Raw genomic sequence first — 27318 nt, 5'->3', positions numbered from 1 at the left:
AAACAGTAAATATGTGGATATGATCAAAGGGATTGAAAATCTTATATAACAAAGAAAATGGCAGAAGCACAAAGGAAGGAGCAGTATTTCTTAAGAGTTTCAGATTTCAGGCTAATGCATTAATTCAGCACACACTATATAAATAAGGCATAGGAATTAAATCTGTTCAATTAAGATTTAAAGATGACTAAAGCAAATGACATCATTCTACTGCTCTCAAGTCCTATTCCCCATTCTGTAATTGATCAGACCAAAGTGCTCTTCCCCGTGTGTTGTTTTGATCCATTAGAATGTAATCTCCTTAAAAAAAGTACTATCTTCATTTTTCTATTTGTATCCCTAGGGCTGTATTTAAGAACATAGTAAATACCTAATAAATGATTTATTTTACTCATTCATTATTTGTCCATTCATTCATTCATGTAAGGAATGGCTTTCAATTCAACATAAAAATAAAAGCTAATTTAAACAAAAATGCTTTAATATTTTAAAAGAAAATAAGTATACCCTCATGCATAATGTACAACTCAGGACCTACTCATGTGTATACTAAAATCCTAAATTGAACTGTTCATTGTAACATACTGGATTTATCACCTGCTGTGAATATTCTAAGTGATATGTTTACCACTCTTGCTTTACTAAATTCATTAAGAATGCCATTTGTCATCTAATTAGCAAAAAAGTTACAGTATTACCATAACATTCCATAACACATGGAGAGCTGGTTTTAAGAGAAGCATTAAACCAAGAAAAAAATGAATTTAGATCCAGCATGACTGACCTCTATAGAATCTATTCCTGGATTAGCAAAACTAAATTTATGATATTGCTTTGAATCTCACTTTTCCTAGATATAACATTATTTATAGTATATATACCACATAATATAAAGATGTTTAGGTAATTGAATTTTCTTAGCTCCTGCATAATTTCCTTATAATTTTTTAAAATAGATGGATTTAGAAAAGTCACTGACAAAAAAAAACATATTTTATCTTTTCAGGCAAAAACTGACTAGGAATGGAGAAAACAAAAATCACAACTCCCTATAAATTTAGTGGCTTTCCACCTTTTTATTATTTGTTGAAAAGATTCATATATTTTTTGAGTAGACTAGCTCAGAGCTAAATTGTCAAATACTAGGTATATTGTCAACTATAATATTTCTATCATTCATCAAACCACAAAAACTTAAAATTCAGATGGGGAACCCTCATAATTAAATCCAGGTTGAGGCAAGAAACTTGGAGGTGAAAATGTTCTGGTTGTAGCATGACAGCCAGAGTTAGCATCCAGAATTTAAAATGATAAGATCACTAGATTTTGACTCAGAGGTCTCAAGTACCTGTGCAGTTTACTATATGGGTAACTTTGACTATGTCATTTAATTCATATGGAACTAGCTTTCCTCGTCCCTAAGATGGGATGTTGGAGTGTACTTTCCACCCCCACAGTCCCTACAATTCTTCAAAGTTTGAAAGGAGCAGTTTAAGAAAGAAAACACATGTACCCCACTAATAACCTACTTGTTCCTGAAGGGTTCTGTCACAAAATCACAGAACCTTAGATTTGAAAAAAATCTTAGAAGTCCAATTTCTTAGTGGTACGTCAGATATGATACAGGCAGGTCTGATGCTCTGGATTTGGAATTGAAATGAATAAAGATATTCATAAATCACCTAACAAATAACAAAAGGAGATTTATATAACAATAGCATAAAAAGGAAATCGAATAAGGATATAATTTTGATTCATTTCAGTGAGGTTTCTCCATCTCTTTGTTGTCCATGTGAGCCCACTTGTCAGCCTAAGGCACAGTAACCTTTATTTTCTCCTAGGTTGTCTTTTGTTTTTAGGTCATCTGAAAGCTAAATCAACAGCTTGAGCTTTAATTCCCTAGTTAAATTAAGTCTTGAAAAAGTTGCAATGACCGCTAAAGAAAAACTAGTTTAGTAAATATGATATTGCTCCTACAATACTTGCCTAACCATTTTCCTAAATGCAGTAATCCATTCTACATCATTGCTGGCAATAGATCATCATCTAGGATCTTCAAATTTTTGGCTAGAAATGTAATTCAGATAGAGGATGGGGGTGAAGCCAAGATGACAAAATAAAAGCAGGGACACACTCGAGTTCTCCCTCAAACCACTCCAAATACCTTTAAATAATGACTAACCAAATTCTGGAGTGATAGAACCCACAAAAAGACTAAGTGAACCAATTTTCCAACTGAAGACAGCTTGGAAGATCTACAATTAGGATCTGTTACAACAGGGTTAGAAAAGAAATATAAATCAGAATTCTGATAACCATTTGTTTTCTATAAGGTTTCTTTATTTTTGTTTTTGGATTCTTCTTTTTCATTAAATTTACTATCCTACTAAAAATCTAATAAAAGTAAAATATTAGATTTCATTTGGTGGTAAAATAGGATTGAGAACAGAACTAGATTAATGATGCTGATTCCAAATATAACCTTCAAGCATTATATAATGAGGAAGTTTTAGGAACTCAAAAAACAAAGACACATAATGAACACTTGAGCAGGTAAGAAAGTCTGGAAAGAGCATGGTATAAAATTAGCCTAGAGAAGACAAAATGTACAGAAGGGAGAGGGTAGTTAATGGTTAAGTATTGAGAAAATGTCATCAGATTTGAGAGTAAAAAGAATATTAGTAACTTTGCAGAGCAGATTGAATTGAGTGGTAAGATTAGAGGTCAGATTCCAAAGGACTTAGAATCAAGTGAGAGGAGAGGAAATGAAGGTAGTGAATAGAGAGAGAACTTTCATTGTCTTGAAAGAAAGGAAAAATAGAGGATAATAACTCAGAGGGATAGCATAATCAGGAAAGAGGGAGACATGAACTTGTGTGTGTGTGTGGGCAGTCAGTGATGAAGGACAGAGAGGAAAATTCATGAGAAAGTAGGGATGATTGAGGGAACAATTGGTTGGATGGAAAGAGATCCAGGAAGCATATAGAATGGTTTTATCTGTGAGATGAAAAGGACTACTTCTTCATGTGTGAGATAGGTGAAGAGAGTGCCAATGGGGAAAGACATATGAGTGATGGGAGATGAGAAAGGAGGAGCTCTTGGGGAATGGCTTCAAATATGAGGCAAGAAGATACTTAGTGAAAGGGTTGTGAAATAAGAGGCTTGATTAAGAATGAAAAAGTTAGGAATAGCTGCTGTAATAAGGGTGACAGTCAATCAGTTACATAATGAGGGCAAAAAATGGACAGTGTAATCAGCACAATTTTGTGATTTTTTTTCCAGTTCTCTTAAGAAGTATATGGATATGAGTGAAGGCTTCAGATGATGGTATTAAAACTCAGTTAAGACATTTTGGAAAACATCTTTTAAGTAAAATGAAGGGACTAAAATCTCCATATTCTTTGGCCCAGAGGTTCCACTACTGACATATATCCCAAAGTCATTGACAAAAAAAAAAATCTCCATATATACCAAAATATCTTTAGGAGAACAAGATATATTTAGAAGAACTGGAAACAAAAGAGATGCTCACCAACTGGAGAACAGTTAAACAAACTGAGGTAGTATATGAGTGCAAAGGAAATTTTCTGTGATGGAAGAAATAATAAGATAAATACAGAAAAGTATAGAAAATTTTAAATGATTTGTTGAAGAATGAATAAGTAAAGGTTAAAAAAGATAAACAATGACATCAATAAAGTAAAAGAAAAAACATACAAAAAAAATGAGTGTTGCAACATTACAAAGAGTAAGGAAAAGACTTTAAGAAGATACCCTTATTCTATTCTTTTGTAGACACAGGAGATACACAGATTATTCAGATAATTGCAGATTTTTTTTCATGTACTAATTTTTTTTTATTTTTGTCCCCCTTTTCTTTAAAAAAATACTATTTGTTATATTGGATGATTGTCTGGGAAGGGAGAGGGAAAGAGCTATTCGGAGAAATTCTAGTGATATAAAAAACTCAAAAAGATATGGGGCAGCTAGGTAATGAAATAGATAGAGTCTGGAGGATCTGACTTCAAATCCAGACTCAGACACTTAATAATTACCTAGCTGTGTAACTTTGGGCAAGCCACTTATCCCCATTGCCTTGCAAAAGAAAAAAAAAAGATTAACAAAAATTTATTTTGAAAAATTTTGAAAAATTCTCAGAATTCGTTAAGCCAAGATCACCAATGGGACAAGGGCAAAAGGGACAATAAATAGTAGAGTTCTTATTTATGCAAAGAACTCTACAAAGCATAGGCCTTTATTTTCATAAAGGATGTTCAATATGATTTTTTTAAAAATATATATTGGTGATTTCTCTCTCATCACATTCAACTTAGATTAATATGTATATACCATGGAAACAATGTAAAGACTAACAGAATGCTTTCTGTGAGGGGTGGGGGAGGGAAGCAAGATTGGGGAAAATTGTAAAATTCAAAATAAATTATTGCTTTTATAAAGAACAACAAATATATATATATATATATATGTATATACATATATATTTATCTTGGGGGGGGCAGTTTGGTGGTACAATGGATAGAACACTGGCTTTGGAACCAGGAGGACCTAAATTCAAATCTGACCCAAGATACTTATTGCCTAGTTGTATGGCCTTGGGCAAGTCACTTAATCCCAATGTCCTAAATAAATAATGTTTTTAATGTATATATCTAAAACCAAAATGTAGCATTATCTGCCCTCTATTATGTAACTTTTTTCCTACAAATGGTGGTGTTAGCAAAAAAGACAAGTAAAGAAAATTAATGACATAAAGATTAACAAAGATGGGATAAAATTATCCTTTATTAACAGATGTGAAGGTTTATTTAGAAAGACCATCCTAGTACCATTCTAGTCTACAAAGAAAAGATAATGAGAAGGTATCTCTGCAGAACTGAGAGACTGAGAACTGGAGAGCATCTAGGGGTAAAACAGGTGATATAACATCAGTAATTTTTTAGAAGTTTATTAATTTGATAAACTTTCCCTTTTTCATTATTTATTTTAAAAGATGGTTCTCAGAGATAAAGACAAGAAACTGTAACTGGGTAACGTAAGTGATATAAATACAAAGTAGATCCATAAAATGTATTTCAAAAAAGTTATCAATATAATTATTGCCTTCAGAAAAATAGTAGGATAAAAGATAAAATCAACCAAAAAACTGTAATTTTCATGTAACAATTAAAAGTAAAAGGAAGAAAGGTTAAAAGAAAAAATATAATTTAAAATGCATGAAATGACAAATGACAGTCAATTTACATAGATTCTCTCGACTTAAGTCCAACAACAAAATGCTCTTTAGATAAAAGAAGACATAGCTAAATATACTGATTGGTTATGGTTAAGTCATGTCAATACAATATAAATGAGAACAGCAAAATTATTTTATAAATTTAGTGTTACATCCATCCAACTACCAATGATTTACTTGTAGAACCATAGAAATAATAATAAAATGCATTAAAATGAACAACAGGTCTAGGTTTTTTTTTTTACCCTCTGTATTCTCATTTGTTGACATCAGTTATCATCTCTAAACAAATGATGCCCAGATATATATATATTTATATATATATGTATATACATATTTATTTATTTATTTATACACACACACACACACCTACTGTTAGTAACTTCATTTTCTCATCATCAATGTCTTTTGGACATTTCCAACTAGATGTACCATAGGCATCTCAAACAAATGTCCAATTAGAAATCATTTCACCCCCAAATTCATTCCCTTTCTGAACTTCCCTGTTTTTGCAGTCATCCAAATTCACATCTTTGACTCTTACTCTCACTTCATTAAACCAAATAATTGTCAAATCATGACATTCCTATCTCCACAACATCTCTTCCATCTTCTACCTTCCCTCCACTCTTGAAGCTACTATTCTAGTTCAGGCTGTCGTCATCTCTGGCCTGGACTCTGACAAGAGCATTCTACTGGTCTCAATGACTCATGTCTCCTCTAACCCTCATCCATCATCCACTCATTGGCTTTCATATAATACAGATCTAATCATGGCATCACCTTTAAACTTAATCAATTCCAGTGACTCCCTATTTCCTCAAGTAATTAAAAACAAATCCTTGTGCTTAGCATTCAAAGTTCCTCTCAATTGGTCCCTTCTAGTTTGTTCAGTCTTCTGTATAAATTACTCAACTTCCAACACTCTCCAATTCAATTACCTACTAGCTGTTTTTAATATATAATGCTCTAGTGTCTGTCTCTATGCCTCCAAACTCACTGTCTCTCATGCCTGAAATGTTCTCCTTCTAACAAGTCAATCCCTTGGGGTCTTTAGCTTTCTTTAAGAGTCAGCTCAAGATAACTAGAAGTCTCTTCTAATCTTTTTTAGCTACTAGTGCCTTCCCCTCCAAGGTTGTTTAAGTGCATTCTTATAAATATACATTTATCTCCAGAAAACAATGTTATCTTCTTCAAGGCTGAAATGGTTTCATTTTTGTTTTTTGTATCCCCCAAAGTAAAAACAATGCTAGGCACATAATAAACACTTAATCAATGTTAACTGTCAAGAGAATTACTGGAGGGAAAGGGGGAACAACTTGTAGGAATGAAGTAAAAGTACTCCAGGTTTGAAGCTACATTTTGAAGCAGTGAAGCAGTAATCATCAAAACTACTTAGTACTGATTCAAAAATTGCAAAGTAAATCAGTGGAGCAGTCAAAAGATGCAGGAATTGCAAACAACTGAAACAGATACAAACAAAGCATTTAAGCTACTTTAGTAAGTAGTACTTCTTTCATAAGAATTTCTGGGAAAACAAGAAAGAAATGTGATCAGAAAGAAGAAAAGAAAAAATATTTAGACTGGCATCTTACACAATAACCCCAAATAAATTCTGAGAGGATTCCTGATGATAAAAGATAATGCCACTTTTTTTCAGATAGAGGAAGAAAAGAGATGGTATTCATAACTTATGGCTGGGGGAGAATTTTGTATCAAAATAAACATCAAAGATGAAACATCAAACTTTCACTATATCTTAAGACTGCTGATCCCTTCTGAAATGCAGAATTTTAGGCTACTAACACTAAATAGTCTTTCTGTGAGCCCTTTAAAATCTAGAGTATGTTTGAAAATTCCTAGCTTTACTTCACTTACATCAAAAAATTATTTTTTTAAAAACATTTATTTTCTCTCCCTACTACCTAACCCTAGAAGGAAAAAAAAGGAAAAGAAGATCTTTATAACAAATATGAATAATAAGTTACAACAGATTTCCATGTGGCCTCTTCCCAAAATTTGGGTCACATTCTACAGAATCAGTCCACCACCTTTATTGTTGCAAGTAGATATCATGTTCCATCATCAAGTCCTCTAGCATCAAAGTTCATTCCAAAGAGTAGTTTTTAAGTCTTTTAAAGTTACTTACTTTCAAAATGTTATTACAGAATAACTTATTCTCCTGATTTTGCTTACTTTATTCTGAGTTAATTCATAAAAGTTTTCCAAAATTTCTCTATACTCTTCTCTTTGTTATTTCTCAAACAATAACAATATTTCATTACATTAATATATAATAATTAGTTCAATCATTCCCTGTTAGGCATCCCTTGGTATCCACCTCTTTGCCACCACAAATATTTTTGTACCTTTAGGAGCCTTAACTCTTTCCTTGATTTTCTGAGTGGTATTGCTAAGTCAAACTATAAAACTTAGTGATATAATTTCAAATTCTTTTCCAGAAAAACTGGACTAATCTATAGTTTCACCAACAGTGCACTAATGTGCTTAATTTGTAGTAATCTGTCATTTTCTTCTTTGGTGTTTTAGTAAATTTTGATAGTCTCATGGGTATGACTTAGAAATTGAAAATTACTTTAATTGAAATCTCTCTACTTATTAGTGTTCTGGAACATTTATTTTCATGTTGCAACAGTCCATTTATTGAATGAGGAATGACCCTTACACTTATATATTTGAAATAAACTTTTTTTTTTTAGGTTTTTGCAAGGTAATAGAATTAAGTGGCTTGCTAAAGGACACAGCTAGGTAATTATTAAATGCCTGAGGCCAGATTTGAACTCAGGTACTCCTGACTCCAGGGCTGGTGCTCTATCCATTACGCCACCTAGCCTCCCCTGAAATAAACTTTATCACAGAAACTGAAATCAAAGACTTTTCCCCCCAGTTACCTGTTTACTTTCTAAGCTTATATGCACTGGTTTAAAAAAATTTATATATACATATGTATATATAAAATTGCTCATTTTATCTTCTGTAGTCCTGTCTCCTATTTGGTCATGAACTACATGCCCTGATCATAGACCTGAACCTCTACAACCTGAATTTATTCCTTGATCCTACAATTTCTTTGTAATGTAAATTTTTCCTCTTAATCCTGATCCATCTGGAGCTCATTTTGCCAAATGCATGACACACGAATCTAAATATACATTTTCCCAAAGTTCTGTCCAGTTTTTCCAGTAGCTTTGATCAAATAGTAAATCTTGACAAAAATCTTGATAAAAGCCAACATTTTTAGTGCTGCATCAAATAAGACTGGGGACAATATACATCATTTTTTTTAGACTGAATCATATGGGAGATCGCTCAAGTTTATCTCCTTTATATAGTGGCAGCACTGTTATTATGATAACGAAATCAATTTATTCCCATTTTTCTAGCAATTTATGAAAGAAATGATTATTTTTTCTAAATTTCTTAAAATATTGATAAAATACATTTTTGTTTTTGTTATTAACATAATCAAATATATATATATACATATACATATACATATACATATACATATACATATACATATACATATATATATGTTGTTCTTAGTACTGAAGCAACCCTGCATTCCTGACACAAATCAACTTGGTAATCTTGCATAATTTTTTAACATATTGTAGCCCTTAAAATTCTAATTCAAATTATTTCATTAATGTTTATTAGAATTATTGATCTATATTTTTCTTTCTCTGTTTTGACTCTCCCTGATTGATGTATCAAGACCACATTTGAATCAAAAAATAATTTGGCAACATCTGCTCTTTTCCTATTTTTGCAAAAACTTTAATACTGGAATTGTTCTTTGAATATTTGAGAGAATTCACCTAAAAATTCACCTGGTCCTAGGTTGTTTTTTTTTTTAAGAGGTCATTTGTAGCATGTTCAATCCCCACCCCCCAAAAAGTTTAAAATGTCTATTTTCCCATCAGCTGATCTGTGACTCCAAAAACATTATGCTTTTCCCCCAGGATAAACTCATTACCAGGAATCTCATCATTATGGAGAATATTTCAGTTTTAATGGTCAGTACCTCCTCAGTACCTTCAGGTGCCTCTAACTTCTGAATGGAGGGTAAAGAATCCCTTTTTTTGAGGGCTCAGAATTTTTGGCTACCTCTTCATTTCCCACCAGCTGATCTGCTAAGTTTCAAATCCACTTCCAAGGCTGGGTACCCTATAGTGGCTCCCTCTAACCCCTGCAGTCACTCACTTTTCAGTTTCCTTTTATTGTTTTATCTTTACCCATTAGATTGTAAATTCCTTGAGGGCAAAAACTAGCTTTTTCTTAAATATATCAATGTATCCCCAGGGTACATCACAGTGCCTGACACACATACTAGGCTTTTAATAAATGCTTATTTTCCATTTATTCATCTGGGCATTTTAAAATGTCATAAATATTCATCTGCTTCATTTAAGTTGTCACTATTACTGATGAAGGGTTGATAAAAATAGTTTCTAACAATATCTTTTATTTCTTCTTTACCTATTGTGAATTATCCATTTCAATTTGATTTCTCATCCACACATTTAAAAAAATCAAATTAGGTAATGGTTTGTCTATTTTAGAAAATCTTATTTATTGGATCGTTGTTGTTTTTTTAAACTTACAATTTTATTAAATTTCTCAATGAACTTCCAGAATTTTTACTTTGGTGTTTAATTTTTTTCCCATTTGTTGGTTTTTTAGAGTAAAATTACATTGTGATTTGTTGATCTGTTGCTTTTTCTTTTGGTTGATGAACTTATTTAGAGACAAACAAGTTTTCCAAAGGAATGATGTGGCTGTATTCTTATTTCTAAGACACATTCTTTGACACAAGTATTTAGGATCATTAAGTTTCAATTAAGGTTAATCACTGACTTAATGGCCTTTTTCTTAGTGACAAATAATTGTACATATGCTATGCATGGTTAAGAAATATGAATTCTTCTTTTTATTTCCATTCAATATTACTAAAAAGTCTATCATTTAATTTTATAAAATTGCGTTCAGGTCCTTAACTGCTTTTAATTTTTGTTGTTAGATTTGTCTAGGTCTGAAAGGAAAACTTAAGTGTTAGATTCCTGCTCGACTGACTTATCCTTACCCAGGCAAATGTTGAAGAGGCAGGAGACAAGGATGACAAGTTCTCCTTAAAGTTCTCCATTTATTAAACCAAATACAAGTGCTTAAATATCCTCCCCAGTCCCTGGTCCACTACCACTCCTGTGGCACTCTTCAATCAACCAGTAAACAATGCTCTAGTGCTAGAGGACACCAGGTGATGAATGTTTACAGTACTTGTACACGCAACAATCCCACAGACATAACAGTCCCTTACACTTAAGGTCCTCCATTATTGTCTTTTATCATCTTTTTCTCCATATCTCATTTAACTTTTCTAGATGCTAGGCAAAATATAGCAAAATATATCTTTGTTTTTTATCTCTTTGACTCAAGTCTAATTTTGATATTGTCATGTCTAAGTCCATGATTGCCTTCTTTGCCATTTCTGCTTCAGTTAAAGCAAAGAAAATTTTGTTATAGTCACTTATTTTAAATCTGTGTGAATCTTTATATTTAAGGTATGATTCTTGTTAATATATATTGTTGGATTCTGCTTTCTAATATATTCTGCTATCCTCTTCCATTATATGGATGAATTTATTCACTCACATTCCTTCTACTTTATTGTCTTTACTTCACTCTTCCACTCTATGAAGAGAGTGGTGAAAGAATATACATAGAGCAATAGTGCTCTATAATTAATATGCTAAGCTTCTGCTCCCTTGCCACTGCCTATTCTCCTCTTCTAATCAAGGGCCCAAGGACAGGTTCTTACCCCTTTTTTTCCTTTTAAACTCATCATTTTCATGAAACCTTTCAAAGTTTAGAATTTGTTTTGCTTTATTACCAATCTCACAATTAACCTATTATCTTCCTTATATTTCCTGGTCTCCCTATTAAGATGAATATTTCAACACCAAATTTTTCCATGTAAAAACATTTTATATAGTCTACCCTTCTATATCTAGTTCAGATGAAAGTGATGTTCAAGTAGTATCACTTATTCTATCTTTTCCATGATTGGATAGGCCTCTACATAGGCACCTGATTATATGAGAAAAAAAGGCAGAGGAATGAAGAAAGAAATGGAAGAGACTAGGTCATCTATTTTAACAATTTCATTTTACATAGGACAACAGAAGCCCAAAGAAGATACATGGAAAGCCCATGGGATCTGAAACTAAGTCCTCCGTTTCTATATTCACCTCTCCTTCTACTATATGACTCTATCTCACCCCATTTCAAGTCATTAAACAAGTCAAAAAGTCCTTGTTAAAGACCTACTAAATGCCAAGAACTGTACTAAAACACTGGGGATACAAAGTCAGTCTGTCAAAATTTTATTTTTCTCATTTTAAAAGATTTTATTTTTATGTGCATTTGATCTGTCCCTCCCACTGATGCTTCCCACCCCCCTTTTTAAATAAGGGGGTGGAAAGGAAAAGAAAAAGAAAACCATTTTAAACAAATCCCACAGCAAAACAAAATCCCACATTTCCCATGCCCAGAAATGTCACTCTGCATCTTAAATCAATTACTTCTCTGTCAAGAAATAAGTGGTATGCTTCATCTTTAGTCCTCTGGTATCAAGATTTATTTCACCAATCAGAATTTTAAAGTCTTTAAAATATGTATATAAAGGTATCTTAAATTGTTTATGTATTGGGGCGACTAGGTGGCATAGTGGATAAAGCACTGGCCCTGGAGTCAGGAGTACCTGGGTTCAAATTCGGTCTCAGACACTAATAATTACCTAGCTGTGTGGCCTTGGGCAAGCCACTTAACCCCGTTTGCCTTGAAAAAAAAAACAACCTAAAAAAATTGTTTATGTATTTCTGTTCACTTTGCTCCCAATCAGTTTATAGAGGTCTTTCTAATTTTCTTTGAAACTGTCCATTTCAACATTTTTAAATGTTGAATAATGTTTTAATAATATTCTGTTACATTCTTAAATCATAATTTTTAGTCATTACCCAATAAGATCTTTTCCTCTTCCTTTGGTTATTTTGAGGCATTGACCATAACAAGTTGTGTCAAAGGGCATTCATTGAGGAAAAGGGGAATTTATTTAAGGAAATTCAGATAGATTAAAAAATTCATGTACCAACTTAAGGACACAGAATGTTTAGATGGAAGGGTAGACAACTGAGAAGGAATACCAAAGTGTAAAAAGTTCAATATAGTAAGAATAGTGTTAATAAGATTAAATCTTGGAATGACTTGAGTATGATCAGGAACATTATGTGTACCAAAGAGTTTTTATGCTATAATAGGGTAAAGAACAGGATCAAAGGGCTAACTAAGGTTGTGCACAGGAGAGATCATACTAACACTGGTGACTAGAAAGTATTACTACATTATGGTTTTTACTTCTTCTGATGAACAAAATGACACATGGGCTGGGAAAGAAAGGACAAAATAATAAGGGGAAGCTAAAACATAAGGCAAGTTAGAGGAAATAAGAGAGTATTATGTATGACAATGGATGACATTCAGGGAGTCAAGTTACTACCAGTTCAGGTAAACTGCAACTGAAGTTACAAAAAAGATGGGACCATACTAAGCCACTGTGAGTAACCCTTGCAAGGTCATAGGGAAAGGCAGTGAGAGCCATAGGATGATCTATTATAATCAGAGTTGGTCTTGGAGCTGGGAAGACCAGGGTTCAAGTTCCCACACAAACATATCCTTACTGTACTGGGAAGGTCAATTAAGTTGCTCTTTACTAAAAATCTCTCTCCTCTCTCCTTCTTTTCTTCACTTCCCCCCCACTTTATATTTGTCTCTCCATTCTCCCTTCCCTTTCTCCATCTTTTTCCTTCCTCCTCCTCCTCCTCCTCTCTTCTCCTCTCTTTTACTTCATTCTCTGATAGAGGGAAATGAATAAAGTAAATGCCTGTTATGGTTCCTTTTAATTACTCCCCAAACTCCTAACTCCCAATTCTTCCCAAAGCATCCACACAAAAAGGGCTAAGAAACCCAGTGAACTCTTCATTTCCTAATTAGCTGTACTCTTTAGATTCCGCTCCATCATCATTATGCTCCACCCAGCTCCCACTAACAGAAAAAGTAATTTGGAAAATTCATCACAATAGAAATTGTCTCAGCTGTGGTATTCATATATCATCAAAACCCTGCCAATGACTGGAGGGTTAGAGGAAGACCAAAGACCCCTTCCGAAGGATCCATGAAGGGCTCAGAAACCCAAATGAGTTCCTCATTTCTAACAGCTGCAGTTTTGGGGATTCAACTTCACCACTGTCATGTTCTCACACCAGGTATCTTTTTCTCCTCCTCCTCCCCACCCTGGGTCCCCTTTAAGCTTCCTTTTATATCTTGTTTCTCCTCGAAGACAGGATCTTTCCTTTTCTCATTTGATTCCCCACCACTAAGCATAATGCCTGGCTCATAGTAGAAGATCAGTAAATAATTATTGTATTATTCTACTGTGATTAAGATTCTTTAATTCTATAAAATAGAACTAAAATTATAATGCATTGATCTAGGTGGAATTCATGGTTTCTTACAGTGAAATTTACAAGACTCATTAAGCTGGTTTTTGTTTCTAATACTTAAAACTAAAAACATGTGGCTATTTAATGGAACTTTAATGTTTCCATAAAATAAGATCACAAATAAAATAAAATTGAATGATATAAGCTTAAATATTTAAACTACTTACAATTCTTTATACAAAGATGATTGTTAATAATGCAATACAGAAGGAAAAGTCAATGCTAAATTCAGATGCCAAGATCTGAGTACATTTGTACAATTATAAAAGTTTAAAGAAAGCCTATCAGATAACAGAGGGAGATTGAAACACCAAAGGAAAAAAAATGAACTCAATTCACTGCTTGGGAAATTTTTAAAATGCCATAGAAAAGATAGCTCATTTAGTATACACTTTCTATAATGTTTTGTTAACAATGTTTATATGTTACACACAATGACATATTCACCATTCTTATTAAAAAAATAATTGTTATGAATAAAAATTACAAGAAGCAGTAGTGAAGTGTTTGGGGAAAAGTCAATGAAGACTACCTTAGGGGCAGCTAGGTAGAGCAATGGATAGAGCACTGGCCCTGGAGTCAGGAGTACCTGGGTTCAAATCTGGTCTCAGACACTTAATAATTACCTAGCTGTGTGGCCTTGGGCAAGCCACTTAACCCCACTGCCTTGCAAAAACCTAAAACAAAACAACACAAAACAAAAAACAAGACTACCTTAAAAAGAAAAACGTTTCAATGGACCATGAGAAAATCTAAATATTTTTATTAACTTCCATTTAAAGACATAGCTTAAATTACTTCAGTTATTAGATGAACTTCTATGAGGTTTAATTTATGGAGCATTTTCAGTGCCTACTCCTAAAAAAGAACAAATAGGAAAACCAAATGAACAGACTGCCCTTTTAAACAAGTATAATGAAATCAATTTAATAAGGAATTTGCACTGTTCAGAGGACAAAGAATTTCTGAGAAATATTCCTGCAACCTGATTGCTCATTTCTAACTCAATAGGATGTTGCTATGCTCCCACCCTAATTTCCATAGATGATATTCCTGAGACACTTGGAGTCAACAAAATTAACTGACTTCTAGAAAAATCAAAAAGTAAGCATTTTGCATTTTTAAACTCATTCATGAATCCTTCACATTTTACTTCAGTTTGTAATAAATGTCTGAAAGATAAAAATGAAGAATGAGTAATCAAGTTGATTCTAAGTTTTATATTTAAGAAAAGCTAACAAAGAACAAGGGGTTTGAAGGGAGTTTGTTTCTTTGAATTTTAGAGAAATCTACTAGAATTAATTACAATTTGAACAGGTTTAAACAAAATAATCTGAAAGAGAAGATCAAATAGAATCAGATATAAATTTACTGTCTTGGTTGACTTAGGGCTGCCTAATTTAGAAATAGTTTCAAAATTTGTGTCACAAGATTTTTCTAATTAAGAAGCAAATTGAAAGTAGACTGGTACAAATACTAAACATACCTGATCTAGGGTGGCTTCAACTGCCATTATATACTGGTTGAGATCTCGATCCATTTTAATATATTCAAACATCAATTTTTCCATATCATAATCATCACCTAAATCAGCTGCAAGAAAAAAATAAGGCAATTTTTTTCTTCTCTCCAAAAAAAGTACAAACAGCAATATGCAATATATTCTATGATTTTCTATATTAAATTATTTTTAAAAATTTTCTTTTAATCATTATTTTTCCAATTATATTACTCAATTATTTCAGTTCCCCCAAATCTCTCCCATCCGCCCAGCCCTCTACAGATTATATATGTGAAATCATAAAAAACATATTTCCATATCAATCCATATTGTGAAAGAAAACACAAACACTCCCCCCTACAAAAACACCAAGAAAAATAAAATATGCTTCAATCTGCACTTGGAGTCAATCAGTACTTTGTCTGGAGATGGAATAGCATTTTTTTAATCATGAATTCTTTAGAATTGTCTTATATCATGATATTGCTGAGAATAGCTAAGTCATTAGGCAATACTGTACACAATATTCTCCTGGTTCTGCTCACTTCACTTTGCTTTAGCTTATATAACTCTTCCCAATTTTTCTGAAAGTATCCTGCTGGGCATTTTTTATAGAATAATAATATTCTTATCTCAACCATTTATATAACTGATCCCCTCAATTTATATTCTTTGTCACCACAAAAAGAGCTGCTATAAATATTTTTGTATATAGAAGCTCTTTTCTTTTAAAAAAAAAATCTCTTAGGATAAAGACCTAGTCATGGTATTGCTGGATCAAAGGGCATACGCCCAGTTTTACTGTCCTTTGGACAAGTTCCAAATAGCTCTCTAGAATGGTTGGATCAGTTTGCAACTCTACCAACAGTGTATTAATGTCCCAATTTTCCCATATCTCCAACATTTTTCATTTTCCTTTTCTGTCATTTATCCAGTCTAATAAGTGTGAGAATGTATGTACTTCCAAGCTATTTTAATTTGCATTTATTTAATCAAGTGATTCAGAATTTTTTCTATTGATTATAGTTTTGTTTTCTTTATTTGAAAACTCATATCCTTTCACCATTTATCAAGTGAGGAGTGAGTTGTATTCTTATAAATTTGATTCAGTTCTCTATATATTCGGAAAGGAGGCCTTTATCAGAAAATTTTGCTGTACAAATTTTTTTTTCCTGAGTTTCCTGCTTCTCTTCTAATCTAGGCTGCATTAATTTGTGGAAAATTATTTAATTTAATGGCAAAATTATTCATTTTACATCCCATGATATTCTCTTTTTTTTGGTCATACTCTTCCTTTATCCATGGTTCTGACAGATAAACTATTCCCTGCTCCCCCAATTTGCTTATGGTAGCATCCTTTACGTCTAAATCATGTACCCATTTTGACTTTATCTTGGTATATGGTGCAAATATATATATAAGTTGACTTATCCCTAGGTTCTGCCAAACTGCATGCCAGTTTTCCAAACAGTTTTTTATCAAATCTATGGATCTTTGGGTTTTCAAACACTAGATGACTATGGTCATTTACTACTGTATATTGTATAGCTAATCTATTCTATGGATTCATTATTCTATTTTTTAGTACCATATTATTGATGATTACCACTTTGTAGTACAGTTAGAGATCTAGTACAACTATGCTATCTTTCATTGTATTTTTTCTTCATTAATTTCCTTGATATTCTTGCCCTTTTCTTTCAGGTGAATTTTGTTATTATTTTTTCTAGCACTATAATTTTTAGTAGTTTGATTGGTATAGCACATGTTACCTATTTTATTAGTGATTTTTCTCCATAAAACCAGATCTAAGTTTTGTTAATTAGGTTAATGGTTTTCTTACTTTCACTTTTATTCATCTCTTTTTAATTTTCAATATTTCCAATTTAATATTTAATTGTGGATTTTTAATTTGTTTTTAGCTTCTTTTTTTTAGTTGCATGCCCAATTCATTGATCTGCTCATTTTTTTTGTTAATGTAAGCATTTAGAGATATAAATTTTTACCTAAGAACTGCTTTAGCTGCATCCCATATATTTTGGCATGATGTCTATTGGTGTCTTACTCTTTAATGAATTATTGTTTCTATGATTCACTAATTCTGTAGGATTAGTTTATTTAGTTTCCAATTAATTTTTATGTTTCCATAGTCCTTTATTAAATATAATTTTATTACATTATGATCAGCAAAGGATGCATTTAATACTTCTCCTTTTCTGCATTTGGTTGTAGGATTTTTAATGCCCTAACACAGGGACAGTTTTTGTGTAGGTGCCATTTACTACTAAGAAAAATGGCATATTCCTTTCTATACTCAGTCAATTTTCTCCAGAACTCTATAATAATTAAATTCTGGTTCTACTTACTTTCTACTTTACTTTCCATCAGTTCTGCAAGTCTTTCCAGGTTTTCTAACATCAACCTGATCATCTTCTCTTTTAGCACAACAGTATTCCATTATAATCATATATCACAGTTTCCTCAGTCATTCCCCAATTGATGAGTATGCCCTCAATTTCCAAACTGCTCTTCAGAATGGTTGGATCAGTTCACAACTCCACTAACAATGCACTAGTGTCCCAATTTTCCCTAAGACAGATTTCTGTATCCAACTGAATATCTATTGTTATCCCTTCTTTGAGTCAATTCCAAAGAATACCCAACTTCATATTTTCCCCTATAAATATGTGCTATAAAACAGTAATGATAAGTTTTTTATTATATACACTCACACATCTCCATTACAATACTCATACAGTCCCTAATGACTAGAATGACCTTGCTTTACCCCCTCTTTACCTACTGAATTCAAACCTAATTTAATGGCAGCTCCTAAAGTAGAAACAGGAGGCAGTATGTGTTAGGTCCTGATGGAAATAGCCCAGGATCATGAAACCAAGAACATTGGAAATAAGTAATATCCACTCAAACCACTAGATTGCCTCCAGGTCAAGCCCCACAAACATCATTGAGGAAATGAATCATTGTGAAGAGTCTGCCTTCATTATCAACACCAGCAACAGCTGCTGACCAATTCCCACCAATTCGTAGATAAGAAAACTGAGATGACAGCACACTCCAGACCATCTATCCTGCTTCCAGTTCAGGACCCCTGTCCATCATCTGGACCCAATCCTTTGGACAAAGTACCAGCTATCCCCACCAAATACTAATAAATTGCTATTCATAAGGAAGATGGGTCAGCCCAGTTCAGAAGTCAACATGTGCCAGGCAACCATAACCACTACAACCACCATCTCCCCTCAGACTTTTGGTGCAGACAGTCTAGTAACTTCATCTCAATGGTCTTGGGAACAGCAATGTTCCAGTTCAGTGCCCCCAGTCATATCTAGGAAGCAACTTTTGAGATAGCAAATACTCCTAAAAGTCCTTCAGGCACATTTACTGAAGATCCAGAAAATAATCTTATCATTATAAGATTTTAGCAGAGGAAATGATAGTAAAGCCAAGGCATTCCCAATTCCTTGTTGCTGTACTCTAAGGACAATGGGACCCTTTCATCTGACTTGTAGATGAAACTTTCCATGTGTGTTATCTCCCTGATTAAAAGATGAACTCCCTGAGTTCAGAGACTGACTTTTCTATTTGTATCCCAGATCATAGTGTGTGCTTTGTATATAAAGAATGTTTAGTAAATTCTTCATTCATATTTGTAGGAAACAAAAGTAGAACAGTGGAAGTAATACTGAATTTGGATTCAGAAAAGTGAAATTCAGATCTTGCTATGCTCTTTTCATCACAATGATCCTGAGACTATCAAGTAGCTTCAGGCTCTCACTTTTCTCATTCATAAAATAAAAGTTCTGGACTAGATTATCTCTAAAGTCCCACTCTGTTCTAAATCTATGATTTTTCAATATATGTTTGGTTGGTAACACTCCTTCAGATCACATTACTTTATTTTATAGTTTTCTATTACACTATTTTTGCTAGTTTGTAGGTCTTTTCTTGCTACTATTAGACTATAAACTCCTTTCATAAGGACCAAATCTACTTCTAACTCTGAATCTCCTATAGTTCCTAACACAATGTACTGCACACAGTAGGCTCTTATTAAGTGTTTACTGAACTTGTTTTATTGTTATATTAAAAGATTCAGATGCTTTAAAGAGACTGGTAACATAAAGGAAAACATTTAGAATGGCAGAAAAATAATAGCAAAAAGAGGCTCATAATGTTTTAAAATCAATGACTTGTTTAAATGTATATTCACAAATGTACACACTTGGATGTTATCCTTTCACAGACAGTGAGAAAGTAATACAAAATGGATATCTGACACAAAAGTCATTTAAGGTTCATTTTTAAGCATTTTATACTTTTATTTTTTTTTAACTTATGGTGTTATTCTTTAATGTACATTTCCTGAACATATAACAACTTCTAATATAGCACAAGAGGCTGGAACTATAAATAACAGGAAACAACTAGATTAAGATTAATATTCACCATAGGGAAATGTGCAATTTGAATATAAAATCTATGAATATTGATAATATATAAGAAAATATAAATGATGAATAGAAGAAAATCACAGAATTTGAAAATGGAAAGGGACCTCAATGGCCACCAAAGGCATCTCCACACACCTGGTAGTAAATGACGTTCCTACCTCTGCTTTTAAGATCTCTAAGTAGAAGACAACAACCTCACAAAGCAGTCCATTTCACTTGAACAATTTGAGTTGTTATAAGTTGTTCCTGACATTGAGCCTAAATCTGCCTCTGAAACTTAAATCCACTGCTCCTACTTTTGCTCTTCCTCCATATGACAACTCTTCAAATGTAACAAGACAGTTATCATGCTTTCCCTTCACCCCTCCAACTACCCAGGCTTCTCTTTTCCAGGTTACATATAGCCCACTCCTTCAACCAATCCCTAACATGGACCCAAGACCTTTCTTCACCACCCCCTTGCTTGTCCTTCTCCAGTTACTCCTTAGCTCATTAACTTCTTTTTGAAACCATGGTGACCAGAATTGAACACAGTGCTTCTCTCAATGACATCTGAAAAAGGTAGAAGCTATGTCTCTTTTAACATTACACAAAATCGCATCCATTTTCCAGTTGCCACGTCACAATATTCATACTGATTTACACTGAACTTGTAACAGGCCATTAAACTTTCCAGATCTTTTTTCAGAATGTATGCCTCCCCCACCTTATATGTGTCAAATGTTTTGGGGTTTTTTTACCCATAAAGCATTTCTACATTTATCCCTATTAAATTTCACTTTTAAACTCAATCCAATGCTCTAACCTATCAAGATTCTTTTTGAATTTTGATCGTCATCCGTGGTGTGAGCTCTCCCAGGTGTGTGTCATCTGCCAATTTTATAAAAGTCCCTGATAAAAATGTTAGAATGTTCACAACCAAACACAGATCCCTAGAGTACTCCATTAGAGGTATTCAACCACAAATGGCACCAAATCACTAATAACTACTTTTTGAGTCCAGCAATCAAATCAGTTCCTTATTCATCTTAATATTCCATATTCATTCGTTATTGATATATGGTATACATCTCTCTATCTTCCTATAGAGAATAACATGCTAAGCTTTATCAAAAGCTTTATTAAAAATCTAGGCAAACTATATCCAAAGCATCCCTTTAATCTACTAGATTAGTAATTCTGTCAAAAAAAGGAAAAGAAATTAGTCTGGTATGGTCTACTCTTGAAGAAGTCTTAAAAGATGGATCTTTGAAATATCACTACTTCTCTTTCTAGATGTTTCTCAAACTTCTCTATAATATTCTATTTTGAATTTCCTAGGAAACAAAGTCAAGCTCACTGACCTTTAGTTTGCACTTTCTTTTCTTTTTGAAAACTGAGATAGTTGCCCTTTGTATCCAATTGTGTGGTGCCTCTCATTTTCCATGCTCTCAGATAAAGCTAACAATGGCTCAACAATACTATCTTCTGTCAGGACCTAAGGATATAATTCACCTGGACCAGATAGCTTTTGGTGTTCTCTTATAAAATGTCTTATTAGCTCACGTATCAAGTTAGCCACTTGTGTTTTCTCATTTCCAATGTAAAAGTGATTCTTCTCAGAGAAAACAGAAATAAAGAACGAAGGGAGCAACTCTGCCCTCTCTCTTGCAGGTCACCATTGTTCATACACCACCATAAAGTCCCACTCCACACACACACACACACACACACACCTTTTGGTCAACTCTCATTTTTCTTGCCAGATGTAGTTCTGAGTTCTTTTCCTTCACAGGCTTTTTTATAGGCCTGCCAATGCTAGTAACTTCCTGCCGAAATTAATGTGTGTGTGTATATGCTGTCTTTTACCATAAGAATGTGAGCTCTTCAAGGGAAGAAACCATGTTTTGGCCTTTTTTTATCTGCAACATTTAACACGTGCTAAACACTTCATAAATGCTTGTTAACACTGATGAGTAAAATGTATCTTCTGCTAAATGGCCTTGCTTCTGTCTTCTTTCCGTTCCCTTTTTTAAAGCTAGACTGTCTTTTCTAACATCCTGGGAAAGATAACAGGAATACTAGAACATCAAAATGTGTGGAAGGCTTAAGATTCAGGGCTCTTTTAAATTGCTATTGATGTCATTTCAGCAGTGGCAGGGATTACACAACTTTTAGGACATCTGAAGCAGCTTATACCTGTAATGAGACTGATTCTCTTTAGGGAAGAGATGTGCCTATATATACAAAACAAAGAATAACACCCGAGTGATTGCAGAAGCAAACCCAAAGGAAACATATAAATCTAGGGAAAAGTTATTCTCATTCATGAAAACAGCACAATTTAGACAAGTTTTTGTGAAGGCCATTAGACAATTTGTATGATAATCTTCCTCTCAAAGATTTAAAATATTAGAGAACTGGCTAAAGCCTAAATGTGTTCATTATTCCCCTTTCCCCTATAAAATTAAAGGTATGGTTTACCTAGAAAATTTTAAAACAAAATATGAATTTGGAGAGGAGAAAGGCTCATTTTCCAAAAGGATTTATATTTTTAGTAACCTACTATATAACATGACCAGAATGAAAGGCATTTTATTAACTTACAAAAGGGCTACATGATAATTTATACACTCTAAGGCAAGCTTTTAGTGCCACATCCTAATCCCAATCAGTTTTCCAACTTGATCAACACTACTTAATGCATTAAAATCTTATCACTTATCACTTATATCAAAATACTAATTTATTATACATTCCTAACTCCAGACTTAAACAAATCTTTCCATGCTACCCCATACTTCATTTCTGAAAGCCTTCTCCACACACACAAAGCCTATCCATGAGTCTAGTTAATAAGGAGATGATAGTAATGACTTCAGTTTGAGGATCTAATGAAATAATATATGCAAAACTTTATAAAGCTTTAAAATGCTATAAATTATTGATACAACTATAATTATATAAGTAATTCAATGAAATATAATTTAAATTAAGAAGTATCTAGCTGGCATGGTGGGTCTCATCTTCCTGAGTACAAATCTGATCTCAGACATTTCTAGCTGTGTGACCTTGGGAAAGTCACTCAACCTTGTAAAATAAACTGGAGGAAGAAATGGCAAAATCATTCCAGTATTTTTGCCAAATAAACATGAAATGAGGTCCTGAAGAGCTGGACATGACTTAAATGACTGAACAACCACAAAAACCTAAATTAAGTAACTGTGAATTTCTTTCATGCTTTTTGTTTATACCACTCATTTAACATTTATCATAGACTGACTTGTGTTGTTTTTTTTACAAAGAAGCCATTCCTTTCTCCTCAACTAAATTATAACATAGAGACTTGATCATATTTCTGTGTATTACCACAGAGCACAGGTCAAGATCTTAAATATAAAAAAGGCAAAATAAATATGTACTGCAGGACTATTGTAACTCTTCCCTCTTCAACAAATAATCATTTAACAACTAGGAAAAGGAATTCTTCTGGAGAGTACAGCTTGACCTAATTCCAGATTAGAATGATGATAATTATAATAGAACTTGGCATTTATATAGCACCTCCTATGGGGCCAGGCACTGCACTATTTTACAATCACTTTACAAATATTATCATATTCAACTCAAAAGGCAATGTCAAGAGACAATCACAATGACAGGAAACTGCCATGAAAACCTCTTGAAGAGGTTTATCAAAAGAGAAATGGACATGCCTGTGGAAATCAAAGTTCACAATCCATACAGAAGTTTGCATTTTTATAACATCAGGACAAAGGAAGGAATGTGGCATGGGTGGGGGGAAGATGTGAAAAGAGGAAAATCAAAACTCCTCCCAAGAGAGAGGCAAGACCAGGGTAAAAAGGTCTATGCTGGAACTACTTAGATCATGAAGATAGGTGGGCCTGTGAATCTCCATGGGTCCCAGGTGCCCATGTCTTATGCAGATCTGGTGCCTGTCTTGACTGCCAGGACACTTGAAAAAAAAAATGTTAAAAGACTTGCCCAGGGTCACATCACTAGCTAATGTCTAGGGTAGATTTGAATTAAAATCTGTGCCTTATTTGCCAAGTCAATATTCTAATCTACTGCATTACCTTGCTAAATACAGATTGATCAATAGATATGTTTCTAAGTTCAATTTTTTTATTCACTAATTTTCATCATAAATTTCCAAGAATTATTTTCAAGGGGGAAAAAATAGTTGTCCCAGTGATAATTTAAAATCATGCAGGAATGCTAAAATTTCCTTCAAGGTATAATCTTTCTTTAATATAGGTCCTATGTACAGTAATTATCCAATTCAATCATTGCAAAAATTAATCAAATATAAGATCAGTCCATCTGATCTTTGAACACTCATTACAAACCACAAATACTGAAATCCCCACATCATAAGGCAATCCAACTGACTGCTTGTATAATTGCTTCACATTAAGTGTAATCACTAGTTGAGACACGTGGAAATAGATTTTTCAAAATACAGTTTGGACAGTACAAACAGTTCCTGATTTACACACTAAAGTATAAGTCAGCACCATCTCTGCATGTTGGGTACTGTGATAAATGCTTAATGATCTGATAATTAATTGATAACAAAGGAGTTCTTACTACCTAAACTTCAGAAGAACTTTTGAAGTGATGACTAAATCAGCAAGGATCATAAAGTTCTTTGAAGATTTTTTTTTATCCTGACATAACTGCCAGAGAAACTGCTTCTGTGAACTTGAGACTAATGGTGATTTGAAGTGAAAGTCCAGATTGGAATTCACTGATATTCTTTTTTAAAGAAATAAATAAATCAAAGTAATAAATAAGATAAATAGAAAATAAAGAGTAAAAATACTCTTTATTAAAAGATCAAATGTAAAAGTATAAAATCTGATAGATCTACATGTAACATATTCTAAGTTCTCTGAATCATTTAAGGTTTGTATATGTGTAGGCTGTCCTGATTCCTCATATGTAATAAAGAGAAGCGTTTTTCATGCCTTTGTGAATTTTTCCTTAACAAAAGCAGAGGCTAAAAAAAAAAAGCAGAGGCTTCTTTTGGTTGTTTGATATTGATACCAACAAACCATATCACCATCTCGTCATTGGAAATATAAACCTTGAAAAGTCTGGAATGATTATACTTTAGTATCCAGCAGTTTCTGCTGGATTCTTATTTTCCTCTTAGGTCTTCTAACTTCCTAAGTATTCCAAGAATTCTGCCTAATTTGGAACTATTAATACTGCTGAACTAGATGATCAGGTACTACATGAGAAGCATGGGGCCTGATAAACCTAAGACTACCTCTCAGGGGACCTTAATCTTTAACCCTCCAGCTACATGAACTTGAGACTCAGGTGTCATTTTAATGAATCAAAAAGTTCTTTCTGTCCATTGAGACTACCACCTCTGCCTCAGAAGGCCATTCAGCAGCAGAGACAGTAATATGGTTTAGCCCAGACTGTGTATTTCAGAAACACACAATTTAATCCAGCTTCAAAACTATTTGTTAGCTGTGGGACCCTGGGTGAACCACAACCTATCTGCCTCAGTTTCCTTATTCATAAAATGAAGACAATGTTAGCACCTATCTTCCAGGGATGTCATGAATAAGAGATATTTGTAAAGCACTTTGTAAACATTAAAAGGGATTATACCCATTGGTGCTTAAAAAATATTCACTAGATGGGATGTGTCACATGGAGATGAAATAATTACTTGTTAATAGTGAAAGGTAGGAAGGAAAGGATGCCAAAATGATGCTTACAGTGAAAAAAAGGTTTCTCAGGATTAGTGGGATACATAATGGAAGAATTCTGCTTTCCATTTCAAAGAGCAGATATTTTCTAATCTCAGATTACCACATTATTCTTATAAATTTTGTAAATGAAAGTCATCTTAAGTTCTTTGGAAAATTTCAAACCATCCTATAATCATACTTCTGCAAAAAAAATCTCTAGCTATCCTTGGGAAGATATACAGATCTATAAATACACTTTTATATATTTACGTATATATAATTTCAGCAAATACTTAGTCATTAACCAATCCCTATACTTTCTACAGAAGTTAAATTTAATGACTCATGCAATGCCTCAGAAATATTTCCTAGAAACCTTAATGACATTTGTAGTTTAAATCAACTGTAGTTTAAAACCATAATTAGTCCCCCAAGTAGAAATTAGTGTTACAAAATTAAAAATGAGTTGGCATTTACTAAAAATCTCTCAAAGAAATAAGAGGGGGGTGGCTAGGTGGCATAGTGGATAAAGCACTGGCCTTGGAATCAGGAGTACCTGGGTTCAAATCCGGTCTCAGACACTTAATAATTACCTAGCTGTGTGGCCTTGGGCAAGCCACTTAACCCCATTTGCCTTGCAAAAAAACCTAAAAAAAAAAAAAAAGAAATAAGAGGCAAGTAATATGTGTACAACACTGGATGACCAAACAATGAATTGGTTCATATTTAAATAATGTAAATGAGGAAAATGCTCAAGAAAAAATAAACATCTTCAAATTTGTTTTTCTATGTTTCCTACCTATACTGCTTCCTTATGTTGCTGAAAAAAAGAATTTACATTTTATAGTAGATTTTGGTCTAAATTTTATCACCATTTTTGTAGTCTGAAATAGAAAGTAGAAAATTACTCTACCGATTCCCTCCAAAATAATGGCTTAGGAGTTAAGTACAAGTAAGCTATTTAATATATGTAAGTACAAGCTATCATACACACAATACACACACACACACACACACACACACACACACACACAAACTATAGACTATTCATATAGAGTAGTCTATTGAAAAAACTTCAGTATAAGAACAAGAATCCTCATCTTCACTTTCTTTGTGCTCCTTCTAAAGGTCCTACAGAATAATCTATGTATTAATTTACTTTTTAAAAAATCTTGAATAGTTTCCCAAAAAAAAGCTACTAAAGTTGAATTCACTCACCTGTCTGGCATTCAAGGTCTTCTTCATATCATCTTAGACTCTACCCCATGCACTCTTAAGCTACATGCTGGACTATTCACTATCTCCAAATCATGAAATCATCTTTTTTTTTAATCTCCAAATCCCTTTCATCTTTGCCTGGTGAAATCCTACCAAACTTCACTCAAAAACTAAGCACTACAGGAAACTCTCTACTCTTCCCTGTTTGTGATGACTTTGGCCCATCTACTCATTTGTTGTTGAGTATCAAAACTAAACTTAGGTATTGTTTTTCTTCCCATCAAAGGGCAAGCTTCAATCAACCAAGTGACCAAAATGTTAAGCACTTACTTCCTATGTGCCTGGCACAAGAAGAAAACTTACCAAAGCCAGTTATACTGGAATTAAAAGGGAGGGGGGAAACCATCCTGGAAAAGTTGGAATTTTAGTTGGAATTTACAAGAAGTCAGGAGGTAAAGTAGAACAGGGAAAGCAATCCAGGCGTGAGGAGCAGTCAGAGAAAATGTTCTAATGACTGGGAAAATATTTCTGTGACATATAAACAGAAAGCATTTAATATATGTTTGTACAGTTTAAA

General features: G+C 33.3%; 1 protein-coding gene across 1 annotated transcript in view; it reads right to left on the bottom strand.

Moving 5' to 3' along the window:
- Positions 1 to 27318, bottom strand: part of NSMCE2 (NSE2 (MMS21) homolog, SMC5-SMC6 complex SUMO ligase) — a 281655-nt gene that overhangs the window by 207910 nt on the left and 46427 nt on the right. Inside the window, exon 3 of the mRNA XM_074201685.1 lies at positions 15323 to 15429. Coding sequence (XP_074057786.1) covers positions 15323 to 15429 — 107 coding nt within the window. The remainder of the gene's footprint in view (positions 1 to 15322; positions 15430 to 27318) is intronic.

The sequence above is a fragment of the Macrotis lagotis genome, chromosome X, assembly GCF_037893015.1.
Source record: "Macrotis lagotis isolate mMagLag1 chromosome X, bilby.v1.9.chrom.fasta, whole genome shotgun sequence".
NCBI lineage: Eukaryota > Metazoa > Chordata > Mammalia > Peramelemorphia > Peramelidae > Macrotis > Macrotis lagotis.
This window is presented reverse-complemented; position numbering and strand designations above follow the sequence as displayed.